This window comes from Rana temporaria, chromosome 2 (genome assembly GCF_905171775.1).
Source record: "Rana temporaria chromosome 2, aRanTem1.1, whole genome shotgun sequence".
In the NCBI taxonomy this organism is placed as follows: domain Eukaryota; kingdom Metazoa; phylum Chordata; class Amphibia; order Anura; family Ranidae; genus Rana; species Rana temporaria.
This window is the reverse complement of record NC_053490.1, coordinates 455,382,711-455,408,014: the sequence shown is the minus strand read 5'-3', so window position 1 is coordinate 455,408,014 and position 25,304 is coordinate 455,382,711. Positions and strand designations below refer to the sequence as shown.

At 40.8% G+C, this 25,304-nt stretch overlaps 1 protein-coding gene across 1 annotated transcript in view; it reads right to left on the bottom strand.

Moving 5' to 3' along the window:
- The window catches only part of PIPOX (pipecolic acid and sarcosine oxidase), a 99,885-nt gene that overhangs the window by 10,316 nt on the left and 64,265 nt on the right, over positions 1-25,304 (bottom strand). The window contains exons 3-4 of the mRNA XM_040338539.1: positions 20,984-21,197; positions 18,686-18,868 (exon numbers count right to left, since the gene is read on the bottom strand). Of these exons, the coding sequence (XP_040194473.1) occupies positions 18,686-18,868; positions 20,984-21,197 (397 nt within the window). The remainder of the gene's footprint in view (positions 1-18,685; positions 18,869-20,983; positions 21,198-25,304) is intronic.

Here is a 25,304-nt window from a genome sequence, read left to right as displayed (position 1 = left end):
TAACAAAGGTTGTAATGAACTCCTTCACTTCTTCTACCATCTTCTATTGTAGATCTTCACTCAACTGAGATCAGAGTGTATCCCTTAGTCTTGCTGATCTACTGTCACTGGATTCCCAGAGCTCTTCTTATTTTCTTACTCAGTATCTTCCTTAAGCGTCGCCACCGCATCCCTGCTGGTCCCTAGCTTACAGATACTCTTCAAGCATCACGCCACTGGCCTGCTTTGTCCCTGGCTTGGCACTCAATAATGCTCTGCGAGCGTCACCTCCACTGTCTGGGTCCCTGGCTTGATATCTGAAGCTGAAGTTTCCCAATTTTTGACCGTCCCCGGTTGGTGAGAATACTGCTCTGGTACTTGCTTCAGCTACTCACAGTGGTCCCTGGTAATAAGGTGGATGGTCTCTTAGTGGCGACATTTCCCCTCTACCTCTGACCACGTCAGGTTCTCAGACCGGCAGAACCGTTACTTCTGGTTGGACTGCAAGCCGCAGTTCCAAACCTACGCTGATCTCTTGCTTCTGAATAGGCCCTTAGACAGCCTAGTAGCCAGATGTTCCCGGATAGGCCTCAGGTCTCTGGACTAGCAGCCCAGGGCAACCCGACACACGTCCACCAAGACAGCCATCCAGGTGGCATTGAACTCCGATCACCTGACTCTACCCAAATAAATAGGTTCTCCCAGCAGGCAAAGGGACCCAGGAAAATCCCATTGGCTGAGACACCCCACTCATTCCTAATCTGTCCTTGCAATGCCTTTGTCTTATCTAATGCCACCAGATAACTGGCCATCTAGTGACAGAAGAAAGAAGTGCAGCAATTCCAGAATTAGGATGAATCATTTGACCCCCTATCAAATGGCTAAGGCAACTATCACTTGGCTGACAAATATAGTAGCCATTTTGCCTAAACATCAGGTTGCTACATAGTGTAGTGGAGTGCGGAAGAGTAGACTCTCTCTCAAGTTTTTTTGTGTCCCCGTTAAGGAGAATTTGCCCCTCCAGCACAATACTATTGACCAATGTCACTGAGAAGGAAAGTGAGGGGGATTCCAACATTTTCTTTTTCAGAACAGGATTTTCCAATAGGGTAAATGTTCAATGACTATAATTTCTCTCACTTTGAAAGATTCCTCTAATTTCCTGTTGCATTTCTAGGACAGGAAGTACAAATTCTCCAGTGGCACACACACAGCAAACCAGTTGGGGTTTTAACCCATCCCTCCCATCTCTTCTCCCTACCTATCCAAGACTAAAAGAAAAAGGTTTTAGGCTATGCATACACTTAATTTTCAAAAGAAACCATGGCTATGGCTAATTCTTGACACAGTATGTGATTTTATCTCCTTCTACTGTGCCAGTCGATCTCTGCAAAACCGCCCTCCTGTCCTATTGCTGAGATTTAAATTGAACTAAATCAACATAATATTTTACTGCTCTCCCACTGCCGCACATCATTCAGTATGCTGTAATTGTTTTATTATTACAAAGCCATTGAATCCTATAGATAGTCTGTGATGTTCTCCATAATAATCAGATGATTTGTGCACATTAATAAGAACAAAGGACAGGGACAGGAGAAGATGAGAGTGAAATGATGGAAAACTTTCAAATATATTCCATCTTTGTGTAGATTATAATATACAGTCATGAAAGCGTACTGCAATGAGGCAGCTTTTGTTAGGCTAGATTGCAATATGATGCATAATTATATCATTACCTATCTGATTTCTGTACCTGGGGCTTTCTAGGCAACACCAAAGTCATATGTATGACTTGGAGGACACAGCAGAGAAAGCTGTGAAAAAAATTTAAACACATAACAAATGACTGGATGACGGAAGGCAGCAGCATATTTCCGATTCACAGAAACTGCCAAGCACAAGGTTATACTTTGAATGTCTTCCTGAAAGCCTCTATTTTTATTGGAAAGGAGATCATTTTATGTATAGAACAAAATATAATAAACGTTCATCCTTTCATTTTAAAGCATCTTAATGTGGAGGATTAAAGGGAAAATCCAGACTAATCGAATACCATCAGTGGTATGTAAAACATAAGAAATAATTTACCACCTATAGTAAATCCGGAGAATAAGCGGATACAGGAGTTTGCACCATTTAGATGTAGGAAGCTGAATGCTGACTGCATTTGTACTAGGTGAATACCAATACCCTTTCATACAAGTGCCTTGAGAAAGTGTGAGATCTGCACAAGAAATGGTCATTGGCAGTGTCGGCTGGTGGGTTTTTCTTTGGGGGGGGGGGGGCAAACGATCCCACTGCCGCAAACCCCCCATTCCTCCGGTCGGTCGGCACCCACCACACACTCTGGTCGGTCAGTTGGCCGGGTCACAGAGGTCATGGACGGCACTCCTCCGGGTCAGTCAATCAGTAGTAGGGGCCCCGCACTTACCCAATCTTACGGGCAGCGCTCCAGGCAGCGTTGGCTTCTCTCCGGGCTGTTCTCTCCGGCTGCTTCCTCGCTTCCCCTGTGTCTCCTCTTCCTCCTCCTGGTGGCCAAACCGATCGGATCTCCTTTCGGCCAATCAGTGGATGGGTCTCATGACCCTCTTCCTGATTGGCCGAGAGGGGAATCAGTGTTACACTAGCGAACATTGATTTGCTATTTGCTATTGTCACACAGCTGGGTGGAGCAATATACCGTGAGTGCCCTTATCCTCTTGTTCTGGCTTGAGTACATCAAGTTATTTATTTGCTATGAACACTGAGAACCTCTGCTGTGGTTTCACAGAGGAAAATAACCTTTTCTATATGCACAGGTCTGCACTCCATCCAGACACCAGAAATGAGTGGCATGTTATATTTTATATTTTTTAATTTGAGGTCAGGAAGTACCTATTTGATGAAGTTAAAAAATACATCAGCAGCTTGGTAGATCTATAAAGCAGAGATGGCAATGGCTTTGGACACATCGCATGAGAAGAGATCGGAGGGTATTAGCAAATTTCCAGAATCTTTGCATGTGGGACCCATGTTATCATAACCACTTGACCTCCGGAAGATTTACCCCCCTTCCTGAACAGGCCATTTTCTGCGATATGGCACTGCCACTGCGTTACTTTAGCGTGGTTGTTCGTCACTGTACCCAAATAAAATATACGTCTTTTTTTCCCCACAAATAGAGCTTTCTTTTGGTGGTATTGATCACCTCTACATTTTTTTTTTTTGCACTATAAACAAAGAATGACCGACAATTTTGAAAAAAAATAAATATATTTTTTACTTTTTGCTCTAAAACATATCCAATAACAAATTATAAAAAATCGAATTTCTTCATCAATTTAGACCAATATGTATTCTGTTACATATTTTTGATTTGTTGCTGAACTAATGGTCCTGGATTGAGCGGTGGTATTGGTGTTTGGATATATTTATGCAGCCATCCACCCAGAGTTTATTTCCATGATCTTCTATGCAAGCAAAGGCCTTGACTGGGTTATAGCCACATGCCTGGTTTTGCTTGCCATCTGGTAAGCAAGTTTTTCTAAAGGTGGTGGAATACTTCATTGATTGACTCACTGTGGTGTCAATACTAGGAAAATGTGTTCTATCATTTCATAGAAAGCATTATGTTACACCTATGTGTTGCAGTGATGCATGATAACACACTTTTGAATTAAAGTTTACATAATATATGCATTATTAAAAGTATAGATCTGTGTGTGAAAGACAGGGTAAAAAGGAAAGGTGGAGGGGTCTGTCTCTATGTGAGAAGTGACCTCAAAGCAAGCGTGAAAGAGAACCTGGTTGATGGAGAGTGTGATGAGGCTGAAGCATTATGGGTGGAACTGCATACAGATGTGCGTAGTTCAAAATTAATCATTGGAGTTTGTTATAAACCACCCAATGTTAATGAGGAGGTGGAGACTCAGCTCCTTGCACAGATGGAAAGGGCTGCAAGGTCTGGGACGGTGATAATAATGGGGGATTTTAACTACCCAGAAATTGACTGGATTAATGGCACTTCTGGGACAGTTAAAGGACAAAAATGTAAAAACCTATTGCAGGACAATTTTATGGTGCAGTTTATTGAGGCCCCAACTAGGAATGATGCCCTGTTGGACCTGATAATTTCAAACCATGCAGAGCTTATTACTAATGTTCAGATAAAGGAACACCTGGGTAGCAGTGATCATAACATGATTTCATTTAATGTTAACTATAAGCAAGAAATACATACAGGAAATATTAAAACACTAAATTTTAAGAGAGCAAATTTTCCAAGGATGAGGGCTGCTCTCCAGGACTTGGACTGGGAGGGACTATTGGCACAGATGAACACAGAACAGAAATGGAAATTCCTCAAAAAGACTGTGTGGAACCTCACTGCAAAGTATGTTCCCATGGGCAATAAGTTTAAAAGGCTAAAAATAAAACCTATGTGGCTCACGGTCAAAGTTAAAAAAGCTATAAACAATAAGAAAGTAGCTTTTAAAAAATATAAAAATGAAGGAACACTAGTGTTGTTTAAATGTTACAAAGAATATAACAGGATATGCAAAAAGGAAATCAAGGATGCAAAAATTCAAAACGAACGACAGATTGCAAAAGATAGTAGGACAAACCCCAAAAAATTCTTTAAATATATTAATAGTAAAAAGGTGAAGTCTGAGCATGTAGGCCCCTTACAAAATAATCTAGAGTGGGTGACTGGGGACAAAGAGAAGGCAAATTTATTAAATGTTTTCTTCAGCTCTGTGTATACAATGGAGCATGGGGGAGCTCATGTCCAAAATGGGGGTGGGAGTGACACAGCCCCAAATCCACAATGGCTCAAAAGTGATATGGTCCAGAAATATTTAGACAGAATAAAGGTGGATAAAGCACCTGGACCTGATGGCATCCATCCACGGATCCTAGGTGAGTTGAGCTCTGTCATTTCAAAGCCACTGTATCTAATATTTAGGGACTCATTAAAGACAGGAATAGTACCACTGGATTGGCGCAGGGCCAATGTGGTGCCCATATTTAAAAAGGGAACAAAGTCTTTACCAAGTAACTATAGACCTGTTAGTTTAACTTCTATAGTTGGGAACATACTGGAACGTTTAATAAAAGACCACATGGATGAGTTCTTGCTGGAAAAAAACTATTTAAGCAGCAGACAACATGGATTCATGAAAGACAGAAGTTGTCAGACAAACCTGATTTCCTTTTATGAAGAGGTAAGTAAAACCCTGGACAGAGGCGTGGCTGTGGACGTGATATATTTGGATTTTGCAAAAGTGTTCGATACAGTTCCGCACACACGGCTCATGTGTAAGGCAAGGTCTACAGGATTGGATATATCAGTTTGTAAATGGATAGAAAACTGGCTGAAAGACAGAATTCAGAGAGTCGTGGTTAATGATTCTTACTCTGAATGGTCCAATGTTATCAGTGGTGTACCCCAAGGTTCAGTGCTGGGACCCTTACTTTTCAATATATTTATAAATGATATTGGGTCTGAGATCAAAAGTAACATTTCTGTCTTTGCAGATGACACCAAGCTATGCAGTGGAATAACGTCCTTACAGGATGTCTCCAATTTACAAGCCGACCTCAATGCTCTGTCTGATTGGGCGACTAAGTGGCAGATGAGGTTTAATGTAGATAAATGTAAAGTTATGCACTTGGGGGCTAAGAATATGCATGCATCATACATACTAGGGGGAGTACAACTGGGGGGATCTGTAGTGGAGAAGGATCTGGGGGTTTTAGTTGATCATAAGCTCAATAATGGCATGCAATGCCAAGCTGCGGTTTCCAAAGCGAGCAAAGTCCTTTCTTGTATTAAGAGAGGTATGGACTCCAGAGACAGAGATATAATTTTGCCCCTGTACAAATCATTAGTAAGACCTCATCTGGAATATGCAGTTCAGTTTTGGGCACCAGTTCTCAAAAAGGATATAGGAGAACTGGAGAAAGTGCAGAGAAGAGCAACCAAACTGATAAGAGGCATGGAGGAGCTCAGCTATGAGGAAAGATTAGAGGAACTAAATTTATTCACTCTTGAGAAGAGGAGAATAAGGGGGGATATGATCAACATGTACAAATATATAAGGGGTCCATATAGTGAACTTGGTGTTGTTATTCACTTTACGGTCATCACTGAGGACAAGGGGGCACTCTTTACGTCTAGAGGAAAAGAGATTTCACCTCCAAATACGGAAAGGTTTTTTCACAGTAAGAGCTGTGAAAATGTGGAACAGACTCCCTCCAGAGGTGGTTCTGGCCAGCTCAGTAGATTGCTTTAAGAAAAGTCTGGATTCTTTCCTAAATGTACAGAATATAACTGAGTACTAAGATTTGTAGGTATAGTTGATCCAGGGTAAATCCGATTGCCTCTCGGGGGATCAGGAAGGAATTTTTTCCCCTGCTGTAGCAAATTGGATCATGCTCCGCTGGGGTTTTTTGCCTTCCTCTGGATCAACTGTGGGTATGGAGTTGGGTGTATAGGATTTTACTGTGTTTTTTATTTAGTTTTTTTGTTTTTTGTGGTTGAACTGGATGGACTTGTGTCTTTTTTCAACCTGACTAACTATGTAACTATGTAACTATGTAACTATGTAACTATGTGTGTAGGTGAAGTGAAAGGGCTAGCAATGTAATTAAATAAGTCTCCTGCACCTGAAGAATCCTGAATACGAGGAATGAAATGTGATTGAAAGTGTAAAGGTGTGCTGATTCTATGTGAAGGGTGGGAAAAAACAACAGTGGTATAAAATATAATTCACAATAATGTTGCCCAATGTAAACACAATGGGTAAATTGGAAACAAGTGTGTGGTCTGGACTGACCTGTAACACATATGGATATACAAAAATATCTTAAGACTGTAATGTATGTGCATAATCAAAAAATAAACAATGCAATTCTAACACAACATGTATATGATCTGAAAAGGAAAAAGCTGACAAGAGAGTAAATATATATTAACAGTCTCTCTCAGGTCCAAAAAGTCTATGTGAAAGAGATTGGAGATTCTTTCCCAGTTGACGCCTCCTTAAGGGAAACGCGGCGGAAGGAGCCAGTTGTACCGTCAGAGAACGCGGTCCGCACTGCAGGCTTGGTAAAAAGCATTCTCCCCCCTCTACGGTACACCATGTGACTCTATTTTAGAAGGTTCTCCGCCTGATGCAGCCTTTAAATTGTGTTTAGGCTTCTCCATCAATATTTACAGGTACATTTTCAGTTAATTAATATAATAGTATACCCTAGGCCCTTTGAGTATGATATGGACTGTTGTCTAGTCATTTATATATATTCTTTGTGTCAAAATTGTGTTTTTCTATTCATATATACTTTTTGTCCATTTTGTGTGATTTTGATTTTTTGTGTTTCAGTAGTGCTTGACAAAAAAACTCCTGAGGAAGCCAAATCGAATGGCTAAACATGTAGAGAGATTTGTATGTATGCATATATGCAATATATGCATATTTCAGTATATGACGGATCTTTTATATTCTATTTATTTATTTAATTTTGTATAAATAAAATTTATTTTTTGATATAAATTTTTCGTGTTATTCATGCACCTTAAAAATCCCATCCAACTCTTCTATGTGAGATCCTTTTCCAGTTGATGCCTCCTTAGAGGAAACGCATCGGAATGAGCCAGCTGTAACCTCAGAGAACGCGGTCCGCACTGCAGGCGGCCGTGTCAGTTTTTTGCTGTAACATTTTTTAAATGCCTTTTAAAATAAAAATAAATGTTTTATCAAAAGATAATGCACTATCAGTCTTCTTCCAATTTTTTATTATCCATCATGAGCTGTTAATTGGGGATCCACTTGAGCCATCTGAGGAAGTTCAAGAGAAATCCATTTTATCACCCGCAGGTGAGCGTCCATGCTTACTCATCCACCCGGGTCTGCTGGGAGCTGCTGTCTATTGGGAATCTCTGAGATTTGGCAGACAGATGAATGCATCCCTAAGCTGTGGATCGGCACACACACCTGTGACCTATGTGGGTCTGGTAAACAGACAATTTTTTTTTACTTTTGATCACGATAGTGTCTTCATACTAAAGTGTCTACACAACTTGGGATCGACATCTGTTCGATTGGGGACTCACAAGTTAATTGGATGTGTTTCCAATTCAGTCCATTCACTCTGCTGAATTTGATTTGTTTTTACATTTGGAGAGAGACTGTTGATATATATTTACTCTCTTGTCAGCTTTTTACTTTTAGGTTCATATACACGTTGTGTTGGAATTGCATTGTTAATTTTTTGATTATACACATAGTCTTAAGATATTTTTGTATATTCACATGTGTTACACCCGTTTCCAATTACCCATTGTGTTTACATTGAGCAACGTTATTGTGCATTACAGGGGTGGCCCATCCATTAAGGGTGCACGAGCGCTGCCCCCTCTAACCAAGCCACCCCCTATGTGAATAATGGCAAGATTCATGCATACCATGAATTTATCCACAGCCACCCCCTACTGATGCATCCGGCCTCTTTCAGTTTTTTTTTCAAGCACCTGATTAGAGCCATAGACCACCAAGATGGGGTAAGTGCCAGGCAGACTACGAGCAGGCGGACGGGCGCAGGGGGATGCTGGTAAATGCTGCCAGGTAGTTTTAGAGTTGTGCTGGTTAAGTCCCCGGGGGAGGGGGGGGGGGTTGTGCTGGTTAGGTTCTGCTTCGGAGGTCACTGTGGTTGCAATTGATGTGCACAGTGGTTGCAATTGGTGGGTACAGTGGCTGCAATAGATGGGCGCAGTGGCTGAAATTGATGGACACAGTGAGGTTGCAATTGATGGACACATCGGCTGCAATTGGTGGGCACAGTGAGGCTGCATATGATAGACACATTGGCTGCAATTGATGGGCACAGTGAGGCTGCATATGATGGGCACAGTGAGGCTGCATATGATGGGCACAGTGAGACTGCAATTGATGTTTTCTTGCAGTATTTTTCAGAATCTTTCAGTTTGTTTGCGCCCCCCAAAAAATTTGAGCACCAGCCGCCACTGGTGCATTATATTTTATACCACTGTTGGTTTTTCCCACCCTTCACATAGAATCAGCACACCTTCATACTTTCAATGTTAAAGTACACACCTAGCAAACAAAAAAATTAACAGATACATTGAAAATGTTTATTTTTTTTACCTTACCATAGTATAAAAAACATTTAATTTCCCCTTTACTTTCCTTTCCTTGGTAAAGAATTGCTTTGTGTGCATGGTGAAAATTGAGAAGTCACCGCAGTAGGACATCGTACAACTTTCAAGACTTCAAATGTTTCACAGCATTTGTCGTACCAGGCAGACATTTAAATAGATAATGGAGGAAATGTATTGAAAATCAGTCATGTGTGAAAATGGCATAAAATGTGCTTTTTTTTTCATTTCACTCATCTTAAATTTCGATAAGTGAGATGTAAGGCACAATTATTCAGCAATAGTTTTAATGTAAAAGGCATAATGCAACCAGACTTGACATGAATGACTTTTATAAATGTAGTAAATTCCCCTACTTTTACTCCACTTAATATTCTGTGTACAGTGCTTGTCCTCGGTGTGTGCAGGATGTTAATAGGATACATAACATCAGTTAATCAGCTCAAAACAGAAACACAGAGACTGCAATAAGCACACCTATATGAAGATTGCACATAGAATGTAAATCATTTTATTCTATATTTTTCTATCTTCACAATATATATATATATATATTTTTTTTAAGTTAGTTTTTTTTTCTGAAGGCAGTGCAAAGTGCAGTGACTATGAAAGCTTTAATGCACCATAGTGACCAATAGCATTTATTTACTATATTTATTACAGGCTTTTGTATAGAGCAACTTACGCTGTGATTTACATTAACTTCAGTCCTGCCCTCAAGGAGCTTACAATCTAAGGTGCTCAGCTCATCAGGGCCAGCGCTACCACTAGGTGAACTAGGCAGCCATGTAGGGAGCACTGCCGCCTAGGGCGCAGCCAGGGCCAGTGCTTCCATTAGGTGGCTTAAGCAGCTGCGCCAAGAAGGAGGAGCAGTGCAATCCCCAACCAGATAACCACTTGCACAGGTGACGCAGAGGAGCTGACTCCCTTCCTACCAGAGATGTCCTGATCATGCAGTGAGTGCCTGGATTCGGAAGGCCTTTGCTCCCTCCATAGAGGACATATTGGCTTGTTATGGAGGAGCTGGCCCTGTCTGGATGGGTGACCCCTGCAGGATATCGGTGGAGCTCTGGACAGGAATGCCATTCGGCTTTATGGCCCATATGGCTGCCCCCCCTCCTGCTCCAGTGTCCCCCTCCTGTCACACTGCTTCTTACCTGTCCCGGGGGAATGCAAGTAGTAGATCTTGTCTATGTTGTAAAAAAAAGTCTAGCACTGGCCCTATATCTCATATACATACCTAAGCCGAATAGGGCCTATTTAGACTGGTAACAGATGGATCAAAATTTGTCAGTTTTCGCAGGGACCAGATAAATTTCAATCCATCTATGCTCTTTCTGTTGGAAAAATGTTGCCGATCAGTGCCTGGAGCCAATCGGTTTCAGCCGCTGATCAGTGAATTCTGATAGTGGAAGAGTCCCACTGTCAAAATAAAATGGCACAACGGGGAGAACTGCATGTGTGGATGGGGCAATCCGTAATTTTTATTTTTACAAACAGCCCTATGGCACAGATGAGGCATCTATGGCAAGCCTAAAACAGGAGCCAATTAACCTACCAGCATATCGATAGCATAGAGATTTACTAAAACTGGAGCACTCAGAATCTGTTGCAGCTGTGCAGGGTAGCTTTTAACTTCACCTTATTCAGTTAGGCTTTGGCAATAAAACCTGGAAGCTGATTGGTTTCTATGCAGAGCTGCGCCAGATTTTTCACTCTTCAGTTTTATTAAATAACCCCCAGAGTGTTGGAAGAACCTGGGGTATATGGAGGAAACACATGCAAGTACAGGGCAAACATGCAAACTCCATACACATTTCAGTTTATAGTAGTAAATGCAATGAATATTGAGTGGGTTGCCAATATTTATATACACATTGCAAATAATATTATCTTAATTAATATACCTTTTATTTTGACAAAATACATTGCTAATAAATGTGTTTATTTTAATGCATTTACTGTTTGTGAATTTTTCTTTGTGATTGTAATAATAGTAGAATGCATTTCACATTAACCACTTGCTGACCGCCACACACACATATACAGAATGGCACAGGCAGGCAAATGGGTGTACAGGTACGTCCCTTTGAATGTGCCGCCTTGCGCGCGCCCACTGGTCCTGAAAACTTGATGTTCACCGGTAGCCCGCGATCGTGAGACCGAGAGGCAGAATGGGGAGATGCCTATGTAAACAAGGCATTTCCCTGTTCTGCCTAGTGACATGAATGGGATCTACTGCTCCCTGTCATCGGGAGCAGTGATCGCTGTCATGTCAGTGGTAGCCCACCCCCCCACAGTTAGAACCATTACCTAGGACACACTTAACCCCTTGATTGCCCCCTAGTGTTTAACCCCTTCACTGCCAGTGTCATTTACACAGTAATAAGTGCATTTTTATAGCACTGATCACTGTATAAATGACAATGGTCCCAAAATAGTGTCAAAAGTGTCCGATGTGTCCGCCAAAATGTCGCAGTCACGATAAAAATCGCAGATCGCCACCATTACTAATAAAAAAAAAACGCTATCCCCTATTTGTAGACGCTATACATTTTGCCCAAAACCAATCAATATACACTTACTGCAATTTTTTTTACCAAAAATATGTAGAAGAATACATATCAGCCTAAACTGAGAAATAATTTTTGTTTTATATATATTTTTGGGGGATATTTATTATAGCAAAAAGTAAAAAAATATTTATTTTTCAAAATTTACACACTTTTTTGTTTATAGCGCAAAAAATAAAAACCGCAGGGGTGATCAAATACCCCCAAATGAAAAACTCCATTTGTGGGGAAAAAAGGACGTCAATTTTATTTGGGTGCAACGTCACACGACCTTGTAATTGTCAGTTAAAGCGACACAGTGCCGTGTCGCAAAAAGTGCTCTGGCCGGGAAGGGGGGTAAATTCTTCCGGGGCTGAAGTGGTTAAGCTGCTCAATTAAATGAAACCAGAACTGAAATTCCTGAAAAAAGCCAGCTGCCTGCCTCTGGCCTCATTACTTTGCGACACTGACCCCCGAATAAGCATGGAGCTAGTCGGAGAAGAATCAGAGCTGCTTTTTCTAGGTATATGACTCAAGAAGTATTACATTCTTTGGCTCAAAATAACAGCGAGACAATCAGCAATATCAAAATGAGAGTTGACCTATGGCAGTCTGTGTATTTTCTCTGTGCAGGTTTCCTTTAAATAAATTCAGTTCATATATTTCCTCCCTCACCATTTTGGCGTTGATGCGTATTGTGTAGGTGGCACTATATGGAAATTTCTTCACATTTCACAGAGGCGCTCTATATGCCCGCTGTCAAAAAAAAATGCTTTCACCTTTCCTCATGGCAGGAACAATTCTGTTTAAATATGAATTAAATTCTGTTTACTGTGTACATCACCACTGGCTTGCATTGCCAGTCTACTAGCATATGTATGAAGTTCTGCAGATGGAACTACTTGAAGCATTGTTCATAGGGTGAGATAAACTGAGCTGCAATATGTTTGTATTTGTCTCTGAGTGCCCTCATCTACACAAACATTAACATAATATCAGCATTGCTCATGAAGTGATTATCTAATTACTATAACAAGCATTATGTCTACGCCTTATGCCTGCTACTGAGACGGCGCACAATGGCCTCTATTCCCAATGTTAAATGTCAAGCAACTTTATAATCATCGCTAATTGTTCATAAATCCAAGAATCTGCAATGCAATTATACTGCAACCCACACACACATTCTAACTGAATAGTTTTATATTTTAGTATTAGAATGTCATAGGGGTTATTTACTTTACATTTGGACACAAAAATGAGTAAAGGAGAAAAGAAAACATGGAAAGTGTATAACTGCAACTCCACTGTAGAATATTTAGAGTTTAAAGTAGAATTAAAGCGATATTAAACCAAAAACCAAAAATGTAATATATTGCAACTTACCAAACATTGGATGTAGTGGCTGAATTTTCATAGCTGTTAAAGTGGTTCCAAAGTCAGAAGGTTTTTTATCCCAAAGTGGTTGTAAACCCTTACAACACACTTTATGCTACAGGTAAACCTATATCAAGGCTTACCTGTAGCTACCCTGGATATCGCCTATATAGATATCCCCTGTGCCTGAATTCGCCGAAGTCATTGGCATATGCGCATTAAAGCAATGGCACGTTGTGCCATTGCTTGAGTTAGACTGTGGCGTTACCGGCGGCTCCTGAAGCCCGCAATACCCAGAAGTAACTCCGGGAGTGATTTTGGCGGCCAGTGCTGATCTCAGGTGAGTATTACATAATGAGCTAGTATGCTATGCATACTAGCTCATTATGTCTTTGTCTTGCAGGTGTTTGTTTTTTGTTTTTTTCTCACTAAGGGTGAAAATGTTAATGCATTCTATGCGTTAAGATTAAAAAAAGATTAAAAAAAGGTAAGTATGACATGTTTAACCACTTCCATACCAGGCACTTATACACCTTCCTGCCCAAGCCAATTTTCAGCTTTCAGCGCTGTTGCAATTTGAATGACAATTGCACAGTCATGCTACACTGTAAACAAATTTTTTATCATTTCTATTCCCTGTATGTTCATGGCAGCCATATGCCTTTATGAATGTACCTGTTTGAGCTTACTTTGCACAGGATGCGCTTAAGGACTATTTTTGTTTGATTTTTATTAATCTGAGATCGATCAATTTTATTCCATTACATTTGGAGACATCCAGCAATCTATTGAGCACTTCCTGGATACCTTCCTTGAACTGATCGGCTGTACATATTCAACATGTGTGTTTGAATCTGCATCCGCTTCCCCGTTTTCTTTGACCCAGATCAGTGGGCCAGCCACACATATATTTACATATATAATTTTTGCCAGCGATCAGTTTGTATTTCGGAGGTTTGTGTTTATCTCCCCAGTCAGTAGCGGTTGGTCAGTCTTTTAGCAAACATTTATTATTATACAACGTTGTCATTTTTTGCATTTATAGATAACTGTACATTGCAGGAACGGGTCCCACTCGGGAGGTCTCTGTACCACCCCAGTTGGACCTTTATTTATTAAACTGTATATGTATTCATCAATAAAGTTTTTGTAACCATTCCATTTGACCCTGTTGCTGATTCTCCCTCAAAGACATTATTTGAGACCTCTGTCTCATCCTTCTTTTTTTTACTGATCAGGCATTTTGCCTCACTGTCCCCAGCCACTGTAAGGATACCTGTGTTGGAGGTTGTGGCCATTACTCATTTATGCAAGTAAAGAAAAAAGTTTTGTGAAGCATTTTATGCAAAATATCAGTAAGAAAAATGTGTGTCTTTACAAAAACAAAACAAAAAGGTAGTGCACCTAATTTTAAGAAGAGCATGAACAGAAGTTACAAAGTTGAGGAAATATCCAAATACAGTCTAGAATAAGCTGAGATATTTTATCACATTTATATAATGTTTTTTTAAAAGCACTGTTTGCTGAAAAAAATAATCCTAATGCAGTTTTATGCCGCGTACACACGATCGGTCAAACCGATGAGAACGGTCTGATGGACCGTTTTCATCAGACCAAACCGATCGTGTGTAGGCCCCATCGGTTATTTATCCATAGGTTAAAAAAATTCAATCTTGTTTTAAATTTAACCGATGGATACCTAACCGATAGAAAAAAAACTATCGTTTGTAGGCAGGTCCATCGGTTAAAAATCCACGCATTCTCAGAATCAAGTCGACGCATGCTTGGAAGCATTGAACTTCAATTTTTTCAGCACGTTGTTGTATTTTACATCATCGCGTTCTGACACAATCGTTTTTTTAACCGATGGTGTGTAGGCACGACTGACCATCAGTCAGCTTCATCGGTTGACCGATGGAAAAATCCATCAGACCATTCTCATCGGTTTGACTGATCGTGTGTACAGGGCATTAGAAATAAACAACCATTGAGGGAGGTAAAGCTGGGGCTGGAGCCTTTCTTGCCACTGCATCTCTGCAGGACCAGGCTGTCAAACCAGCTCTCCCAGGGTAATCAGTGGAGTCGGGTCTTGTACTTAATTCATAAATTAGTGTTATGTGTACATTGTATATGAAAGAAAGAAAAAGTAAAAAATACTATTTAGCAGTTATTAAATCTTCGTTATCCATAATTAACCTTTGTTAACGTCTTCATCCTTTTCTCACTTAGTTAATTTTTTTTTTTACTGTTCAAATATATACTTGGTTTTTATGGTGCTATAATAACATATTTTTGTACCAGAAATATAATTTTAATACCTTTATTAAAAAGACAAATCATAAAATAAATATGATCTTTCGAAGAGCTGCCTTAGTTCTAAGATAGAAGCAAATATTTTGGTAAATTAAATTCTGTCTCTTTTTAATAATGCCCATTGTGGGTAAATGACATTGGTTTAACTATGTCACAGCAACCCCCTTTGCATCTCGTTCAGTGGTGACTTGAAGGCTGGCGGACAGCAGCTGTCATTTTGGCACCCTGTGCTGGCCTTGCCACTGTATGTTTGGCATCTTTGCATTGGATGCAGAAAACCTTGTCCTGGCACTAATAACTGTTTGTACTTAAACCTGCCCCACTGCATATGTTTTCCTGATGATCTGGAAACTCCATTCCCTTAAATAACCTCACACCAATTCCGATGATGCCATAATGTGTGCAGACTAAAGATCCACTGCTAAATATATATGGATTAAATGGAGGAAGGGCATTACTAAGAGGGAGTTCAATCATGTGCCCCCTTGTGCAAAGATCAATTGTGTGCACACCAATCTATAGTTATTATTTAGAGATAATCTTTCATCTTTTGAATCATTCTGAGCTGGTACATTCAGACACCATAGTTTGTATTTACTGTGCTACACTTTAGACATGCCCATCAATATGTGTTCAATTTATTGGATGGCAAAAGACAAAAGAAATACAATTGGTGAAAGGCAGATCAATTACCAGGACAGAGGATGAATATATAATAACATTGGCTAGTTAAAAATTGGAAAAACAGCTTTTATAGTGTGGCAGGACAATGCTGCACTGTATGAAATCAACCGTCACAACAAGACTTTCTAACTGCAACATGGCCACAGTATTTTACTGGCTGCTATAGCCTCATCCAGCACTGTTGTAGATAAATGACCCTGTTGTTTTTATATTAAGAATGTTCATATAAAGGGAAAAGTAATCCCTAAAGGTAGATGGAAATTGACAGTCAAACACCACTAGGGTTCTGTATGGTTAGTTAGAAAGAAATTCAAGGCCGCTGGAAAAGGACCTAGCGAGAGATATGAGCTGTTTGTTAGTGGAGGAGCTTCTAACATTGCAATGATATATATCGCCCTAGGGAGGTTGACAGTTCCAGAAATCTTTTAACTGCGTTTCTCTTTCCAAAAATCATCTGGTTTATTAAATGGAAAGTAAGGACAAGATTCCACTGCCTGCTGGCTTTTGGGAGAATGTTTAATTAATGTAAAAATAGTTTAACTATAGTTATATTTACAGTGGCAAGAAAAAGTATGTGAACCTCTTGTAATTAACTGTTTTTCTGCAGTAATTTGACCAAAACAAGTGAGCTGATCCTCATCTAAGTCACAAAAATAGAAAAACATAATGTGCTTGAGCTGATACCACGCAAACAATTCTATTTTCTCATATCTTTATTGAACTCACCCATTAAACAGCCACAGTGCCAGAGATAAAAGTAAGTGAAGACATAAGACTAATTACTTCAATGAAAGCTAATTGGAGTCTTGTACACCTGGAGTCCAATAAGGTGTGATTTAGCCCAGGTTCACACTGGGCTGCGGGAGTGAAGCCGTGCGAGTTCAGCTGAACTCGCACGATTTCAGCTGAACTCGCACGATTTCAGCTGAACTTGCACGATTTCACTCCCGCTGATTACGGCCGCGATTACAGAGACATCTGTGCAGGTTTCTGCACAGATGTCAATGTAAATCGCGGCCCGAAATCGCAAAAAGTAGTACAGGAACTACTTTTTGATATCGGTGCAGCGGCGCAGATGCGGCGTCGCACCGATTAGGACGGTGCCATTGCCGGAAAATGCCGCCGATTTGAGATGCGATTTGACATGTGAAATCGCATCTCAAATCGTACCAAATCGTAACCAGTGTGAACCTGGGCTTAGAGCTACAGTATTTTAATTGATAAAAGACAGTAAAACATTTTAAGACTGCTGTTTATAAGAAGCATCAGCTGATGTGAGTCATGTCTAACAAAAAGGAGCTCTCTAAAGACATCGGTCAAGAGTAGTTGATCTGCATAAGGCTAGATAGGGATACAAATCAATCTCAAAGTGTTTAGACATGTACCAGTCGACATTTAGACCAATTGTCTACAAATAGACAAAGTTTAGTACTGTGACTACTCTTCCTAGAAGTTGGCTGCCAGCCAAAATGACGACCAGCTATTAACTCCAAGGGTTCACTTATATTTTCCTCCAGCAGTGTGAATTCTTAATAGGTGTGTTCAGTATGTTATCAGCTTAAGCACATTATCTTTGTCCATTGATGTAACTTAAGCCTCGTACACACGGTTCGATTGTTGGAAGAGGATATTCTGTTGCCAGACTGTTGTCCTAAATTCTTACCGTTAGTACGCTCCTTTAGACAATTGTTTTCCAATTTTCGGCCAACAAATGTTGGATGGCAGGCTAGTACATTTTCAGGAGATAACGGCTCCACTTCTGATTTTCGTATGGTCAGTACACAAATCTGTCACACAAAAGTCAAAAGTATAAACATGCATGCTCGGAATTAATGCTCACCAAACACGAAATTAGCAGAAGGGGCCCAAAGGGTAGCACTCAAGAGCTGAAATTTCTTGTAGTACGTCACTACCTTTGTGTTTGTGACACAACAATTGTGTACCTTTAGCAGCCCTCAAAAAATCCACTCGCCTGGTGGCAAGTAACCCTTGAGGCCTGGCTAGTAGCTCAGAACTTGAAATTTTGAGCCCTGCCGTTAGTATGCAAGACAAGGTCATGGCAAATGCCCTTTTGACAAAAATCAGATGTTCGGATGGCCAACAATCATACCGTGTGTACAAGGCTTTAGATGAGGATCAGATCACATTTGATAGCAAATAACTGCAGAAAAACAGCTAATTACAAGGGATCACATACTTTTTCTAGTCACTGCATATACACATTATACCCGCACTCAATAACCATTCTGCAGCATGTGCCCCTATAAATTTCCAGCAGTAACAATGCAGGCCAATACAGAAAAAAATCTTGGATGATAAATCTGTTATATGCAGTGAATGTAGAAAATACTGTGATTGAAATAAAGAGCACTTATTGAGTGAATATTAGATTTGTTGATTATTCACTGGTTTATAAAAAAGCTCCCCAGTAGTATGCCACCTAGTGGTATTTGGTTTAGCTGAATGACTGGCTATTGTAGGTGGTTGGCTCTGGGAAGCCCTGTAACTACAGGTGAATACATGTAGATCACATGCATTGTTTGCCTCAGGACTTTGACACAAGTCATCTAGTATTTCCAGTAATTTCCCTTATTTTCCCTTCACAAATATTTACTCTTACCTTTAATGGTAACTCAAGGCCAATGGGAGAAAGCACCTTCTGGGCCCATGGTCCTGCTGTGATCACTATATTTTTCGCTTCGTAGATATCAGAGGTAGTTGTCACTGTAACCACTTGCCCCGGCTTAATATTCTTTACCTTTTGCCCATCTTGAATCACTCCACCCATTCGCTGAAATTGTTCCTGTAAAAAAACAAAAGAGAAACACTTGAATGGAAAGTTTTAGGTTTTGTAGCACCCTCTGTGTTACTAAGTGTACGTAAATTTGGTTGTCTACTTCTCTGTTAAGCAGAAAAGCCAAAATAATATACACTTCCTATCCTAGCACCTACCTAGGAGGGTGCTACACAAGAAAATAGGTATAATGTGCCCGATCCACAAAGCACTTACCTAGAAATTTCAGGCCGTGTAACTTAAATGTCTCCGGCGCAAGGCGGTCCTCTTCTGCAGGGGGCGATGACAATTTAAATGAGGCGCGCTCCCGCGCCGGCCGTACTGCGCATGCTCGTGACGTCATTTTCCCGACGGGCAGCGCGCGAAATTACGTTACGCCGGGCTTTGTGGATTGCGACGGGACAATAAAGTTGAGTCGGGTAAAAAAAAGTTACGCGCCAAAATTTTTTTTTTTAAATTTTTAAAAAATCGCGGCGATCAAAAAAAAAAGGTCTGTTTTTACAAGGTGTAACTAGTTTACACTTTGTAAAAGCATCCCTAATTTTACGTATGCAAACGTAAACTTACGCAGAAAACACAAAGCTGAAAAGCTTTGTGGATCTCCGTAAGTCCTCATTTGCATACGCGAAGCGGCATTTCGACTCAAAATGCCCCCAGCGGCGGATGCGGTACTGCATCCTAAGATCCGACAGTGTAAGTCTCTTACAGATGTCGGATCTTCTGCCTATCTTTGGAAAACTGCTTCTGAGGATCAGTTCCAAAAATAGGCACAGGGATACGCAGGCTGAACAGCAGTTCCGCCTGCGTATCCCTTTTGAGGATTTGGCCCAATATTTCCAATGGGGATGCAGAGAGCAATACAACATAGGGGGCCAAATCCTCAAAAAAGCTGCCTAACTTAACTTTCAGCAGTTAAGTTACACAGGCGTTAAATTTCTACCTAAGTGCCCGATCCACAAAGCACTTACCTAGAAATTACACGCCGTGTAACTTAAGTGCCTCCGTCGCAAGGCGGTCGTCTGATCGAGGGGGCGATTCCTATTCAAATGAGGCGCGCTCCCGCGCCGGACATTCGGCGCATGCGTGTGACGTCATTTTTCCCGACGTGCATCGCGCGAACGTACTTTACGCCGGGCTTTGTGGATCGCGACGGGACAATAAAGTTGCGTCGTGTAAAAAAAAAAATACGCGCCGGGAAAAAAAAATCGAAATTTAAAAAAAAACGCGGCGATCGAAAAAAAGGCTTGTTTTTACAAGGTCTAAACAGTTTAGGCCTTGTAAAAGCATCCCTAATTTTACGCATGCAAAACGTAACTTACGCAGAAAACACAAAGCTAAAAAGCTTTGTGGATCTGCCTAAGTACTCATTTGCATACGCAAAGCGGCATTTCGACTCGAAATGCCCCCAGCGGCGGATGCGGTACTGCATCCTAAGATCCGACAGTGTAAGTCTATTACAGATGTCGGATCTTCTGACTATCTTTGGAAAAATCCTTCTGAGGATCGTTTCCAAAGATAGCCACAGGGATACGTAGGCTGAACAGCAGTTCCGCCTGCGTATCTCCTTTGAAGATTTGGCCCAGAGTTTCTAGCTTTTCCCTACTTACAGTATGTATCTGAAATATAAAAATGGATGAAGTTCCACTTTGATTAAATTACTGATAATTGGTAGTGTATGCTTCAGTGAAATTGCAGTGAGCATCACCTATTATTTGCATGGGGGCTTTGATATAAACCCATTTAAATGTAAACATGCTTAAACAGCTCCATATTTTTGCTGGCTGAAGAAGCACACTGTTTCCTGCAGCCCCTAAAGAGTTATGGTGTTCCCTCCACCGTAAAACAAAGAACTATTTATGAACAAGGCAATTTCACACTTTGGATGCATGCTCTCTGTAGAATGAAGACATGTCTGCACAGAAAATTAGATTTTTTTCTTCTTGTGAGTAAATACATTTAATCATTATCTAATCTAATTATCAAGAACTTCTAAGCTTGTACCCAAATGGAAACATGAAAAGCTTTGTTTATGAGTTTGTAAAAAGGTGTATAATTATCTATACATACAGAGCCATTTCAAGCAACTAATAGATGTATCTGCATAACTGGGGAGGGAAGCGATACCTGCACAGATCTCAGCGCCTTGTCTGCATACAGAACTCCGCCATTATTGTCGCAACAAACAACGTCTTCAGGATTCAGAATAAATTCAGGATATTTAGCCATTAGCTGGTCCTTGGTGAATCTTTCCCAAGGTATTTTCTTTTGTTCCATATTTTTACATATTGATTCAAACTCTTCATTGCCAGATGGAGCAATAACCAGAAGTCCCGTTTTCCTGTGGACATAATTTCAGAATGTTATTGTAATTGATTTTGCAATACAGTTTTGTCAGTGCAACGTGCTGCGATAAAATGCAGACATTCTTCATTTTATTGCAGTGCACCATACAGTATTGCGTGTCACTGAATGGCAGTGCATTAGGCTGCCGTACAGTGCCATGAATAAAATAAACTTTGTACAAAAAAGAAAAAGGAGACACGTGATGTGCTGAATGTCGCTTTTTTCGCAACACACTGCCCTCTACCACAGCCGCCACCAGTGTGATAGTGTCAATTCATCCTTAAAGTGTTACTAAACCCAGGACCCTGCATTCACTATATCTGGTCTCCGACAGTACACAGAACATGGAAGTGCAATTATTATAGTAAAAATAAATGGCTAAATACCTTTTATCATCAGCAGTATACCAGAGCGTCTGGTTAAGGCTTGTAGGAGGAGTTTCCATTCTACTCTGACTGTCTTTTGAGGCTGCATGACCCCAGACTCTTTATCTGGGCAGTTCTGATTGGCCCTGTGACGATCACATGCACCCTCCCAAGAAAAACAAAAAACTTTCTAGCAATACACTCCAAACTGAGCATGTGTAGAGTGCATCCAAGGTTCTGTTCTATCAGGAGATGGATTGGGGACTGTGGAAGAAGGGGAGGATCAGAGAAGACAGTATCAGGCAGACTTTTTACATAATGTGGAGGATTACACCTTAGGTACCACAGTGAGTATAATAAGCATGCTTTACTGCATATACAGATTAATTTTACTGTTCTGGGTTTAGTAACACGTTAAGCCTGGTACACACTATAAGGTTTTTTACGTTCAGCCCAGCAGGCTAGATGAAAAGAAAAACCTGACAGATTGCTGTATTACCACAAGTGAAATTAGTACAGCGATCTCCCCCGCCCCTTTGCCAAAACACACTGGTCAGGACTGATGGGAAGATTTTTCAGTTTTTCAGGCGGACCGGATCGAACGTTCCATGCACCTCTATGGAGCGGCAGATGTTAGTGGTGACATGTCCACTGACATTCGCAGGTATCTGATCCGATCCTGTCTGTGAAATCCAGAGGGATGGAAACCCTATTTTCCATGTCTGGAGAATCGGATCAGATATGATCGGATAAAAATAGGACAGGCGGTCCGTTTTCATCCGATCTCCATAGAGGACAGCGGGGCTCTGACAAGTCTATCCCCACACAGTGAGCAGAGATGAATTTGTCATCCGAATTTGTCATCCACCTGCTCAGCGGGGATCAGTGGATCGATCCCTGCTGAGCAAAGCCCGTGTGAAAGGAGCCTTATGATTTACTGCTGTTCAGGGGCTCTGGGCTTCAGCAAACGGCAGCCTCCAGCAAGAGGAAACAGGATTAATGCTGGAACAAATTCACAGCACACACTAATTTTAAAAGCATCATTATTAATGTGGAATATATGGGCCAGATTCACAAATGAGATACGACGGCGTATCTCCTGATACGACGTCGTATCTCTGTTTCTATCTATGCGACTGATTCATAGAATCAGTTACGCATAGATAGCCATAAGATCCGACAGGTGTAATTGTTTTACACTGTCGGATCTTAAGATGCAATACCGCGGCCGCCGCTGGGGGGAGTTTGCTATGTCGCCGCTAGTCTAGTTTCCCGTCGCAAAGTTAGTCTTTTTTTTTTGGTGCCTTAACTTTACACAGCAATCGTATTGCTGTGTAAAGTATGGCCGTCGTTCCCGCGTCAAAATTTAAAAAATAACGTCGTTTGCGTAAGCCGTCCAGGAATACAGAATTACGCTACGCGCGTCGCCGTTCGAAAAAATTACATCACTTCGCGCAAAGCACGGCGGGAGTTCGGAAACGGAGCATGCGCGGTAGGTCCGGCGCGGGAGCGCGCCTAATTTAAATGGCACACGCCCATTTGAATTGGCCCGCCTTGCGCCGGCGTAGGTTTTCATCGCAAGTGCTTGGTGAATCAGGCACTTGCGATGAAAAATTGCGGCGGTGTAACGTATCTAGGATACGTTACGCCGCCGCGATTCTACGTGAATCTGGCCCTATGTTCCTTTCTAAAGCACATTCTTTTTTATCAAGTTGTTATGGGTAAAGTTCCGCTTAACAGTAAAAGATGAATTCTGAAAAGCTGTTAAGAATTGTTTCACTTCGCAATTGTCCTTATTGAATGAACTCAATAATGGTGCAGTGATTGACAGTGTAAAACAGAAAACCAACTAAAAACAGATATGATCAAACGCCTTCAAACATAATTATATTATGTGTAGTAAAACAACAATGTTTCTTTCCCAAAGTATTCACATGTGAAAGTATACAGCTTGTCTGTCTTTGATTCATCTCCTAGTTTATTACTTTCTTTAAAACGTGTTCAGATCTTCACCGAGGTTCAAGAACAGGTAAACCCAAGCATCCTGATGGTGCCATGATGACCAGTCATTTTAATGTCTGTTGCTGTCACATGCAATAGGAAGCAATACAAGTAAAACAACCTATGAAGTTATAATGTATACAAGGAAAATTATTATGTGTTCATATAAAGAAAAGATTCATTCGCTGTCTTTTAATATAGCGAGAGGCCAACTAACAGATGAATCCTAATATCTTATATTACCATGTGCACTTTACATGGACATTTTTTGAGGTTCATTTCTCAGATAATATGGAGGCAAGAAGGATCAGCCTGCGTGGTGTAATGCTCATGGATTCGATAATATTTCTTATGTGTTTCCAATCCCAAGGGAACCTTATAAAGCAGAAAAAAATACCAGATGGTTGGTAAAGAGTTAACAGTTTGTCTTTCCTGGGAAATTGCTCAGTATGATCTCTAGAGACATTTTCTGCTGCATTCTGTGATGTCCATGAAGTGGCTTAAAATAGATGTATTGTTAGATGAAACACAGTGGAAGAAACACAGCATCAGCCCTGCTTAGAAGGAGAGTGGGGGGCTACATTAGTGCATACAGAGACCAGTGACTGGCAGCTTGGAAATGAAATATGTAAGGTGGGGTCTGGGGGATTTTTTTTCCAAACAATTTTATCATAGAGGTGAAATTGCCCTTGACGGGGAGTCTCAGCTAGAAATAGCAATGTGCACACAACAGACAAAGAACGTGCAGGGTATGTAGTGATTTTCATTTTAATAGTGGAATACAGTGAAGATAGCGGGAATTAGGTACAGTACATGAGAACAGGAGATGGAGCCTACAGCATAATGAAAATAATAATAACTAATGGAAAGGCTGGGGTGTGTGTGGGGCACACCCAGAGGTCATTCAGATTTGTGAGGTTGTATTTATTGAAGAATGCATGAATATCCCATTATATCTCATTTATGGACCTGTCTGTGATGTCCACTCGAAAAATCATATCCTTCCTTATAGGTTTTTGGTACATGAATAGGGGAATGTGATTGTAATAGACAGCAAAGACTTACTTCCTTCTCACTTTAGCAATTTTGGTTCAGTGATTTTTGGACTTGTTCTCATGAGTCTCGTTTCCTTATGTTAGCCAAAAGGGATCAAATTCTGATGAAAATATGACTGTTAGGTCCACATCACAATTAGTTTGTAAACTGTAGTCTGGAGAGTAATGTGTGGGAGGGGCCTACTCACCCATGAATCCACCAAACAGGAACAGGAACCAACCAAGAGCCCTGGATCTTAGCCTTCCCCCTTTTTATAGAACAGTTGGGCTGGCTGGGACCAAAAAGCCAAGATACTAAGCACACAGGGCCAAATCCTCAAAAAACGGGCTTAACTTAACTTTTCCGAGTTAAGTTACACTGCCGCAAATCTCCCAAGTTAGGTGCCGATCCTCAAAGCACTTACCTGGAAATTTTCGGCAGTGCAACTTAACTCCGTCCGGCGCAAGGCGTTCCTAATACAAATGGGCGATTCCCATTTAAATTAGGCGCGCTCCCGCGCCGGACGTACTGCGCATGCCCGTGACGTCATTTTTCCCGACGTGCATCGCGTGTTTTTACGATACGCCGAGTTTTGAGGGTAAAAAAGTTGCGTCGGGAAAAAAAAAAGATACGGCGAAAAAAAAAAAAAAAAAAAAAAAACGCGTAGCGAGGAAGAAGGGTCTACTTTTACAAGGTGTAAA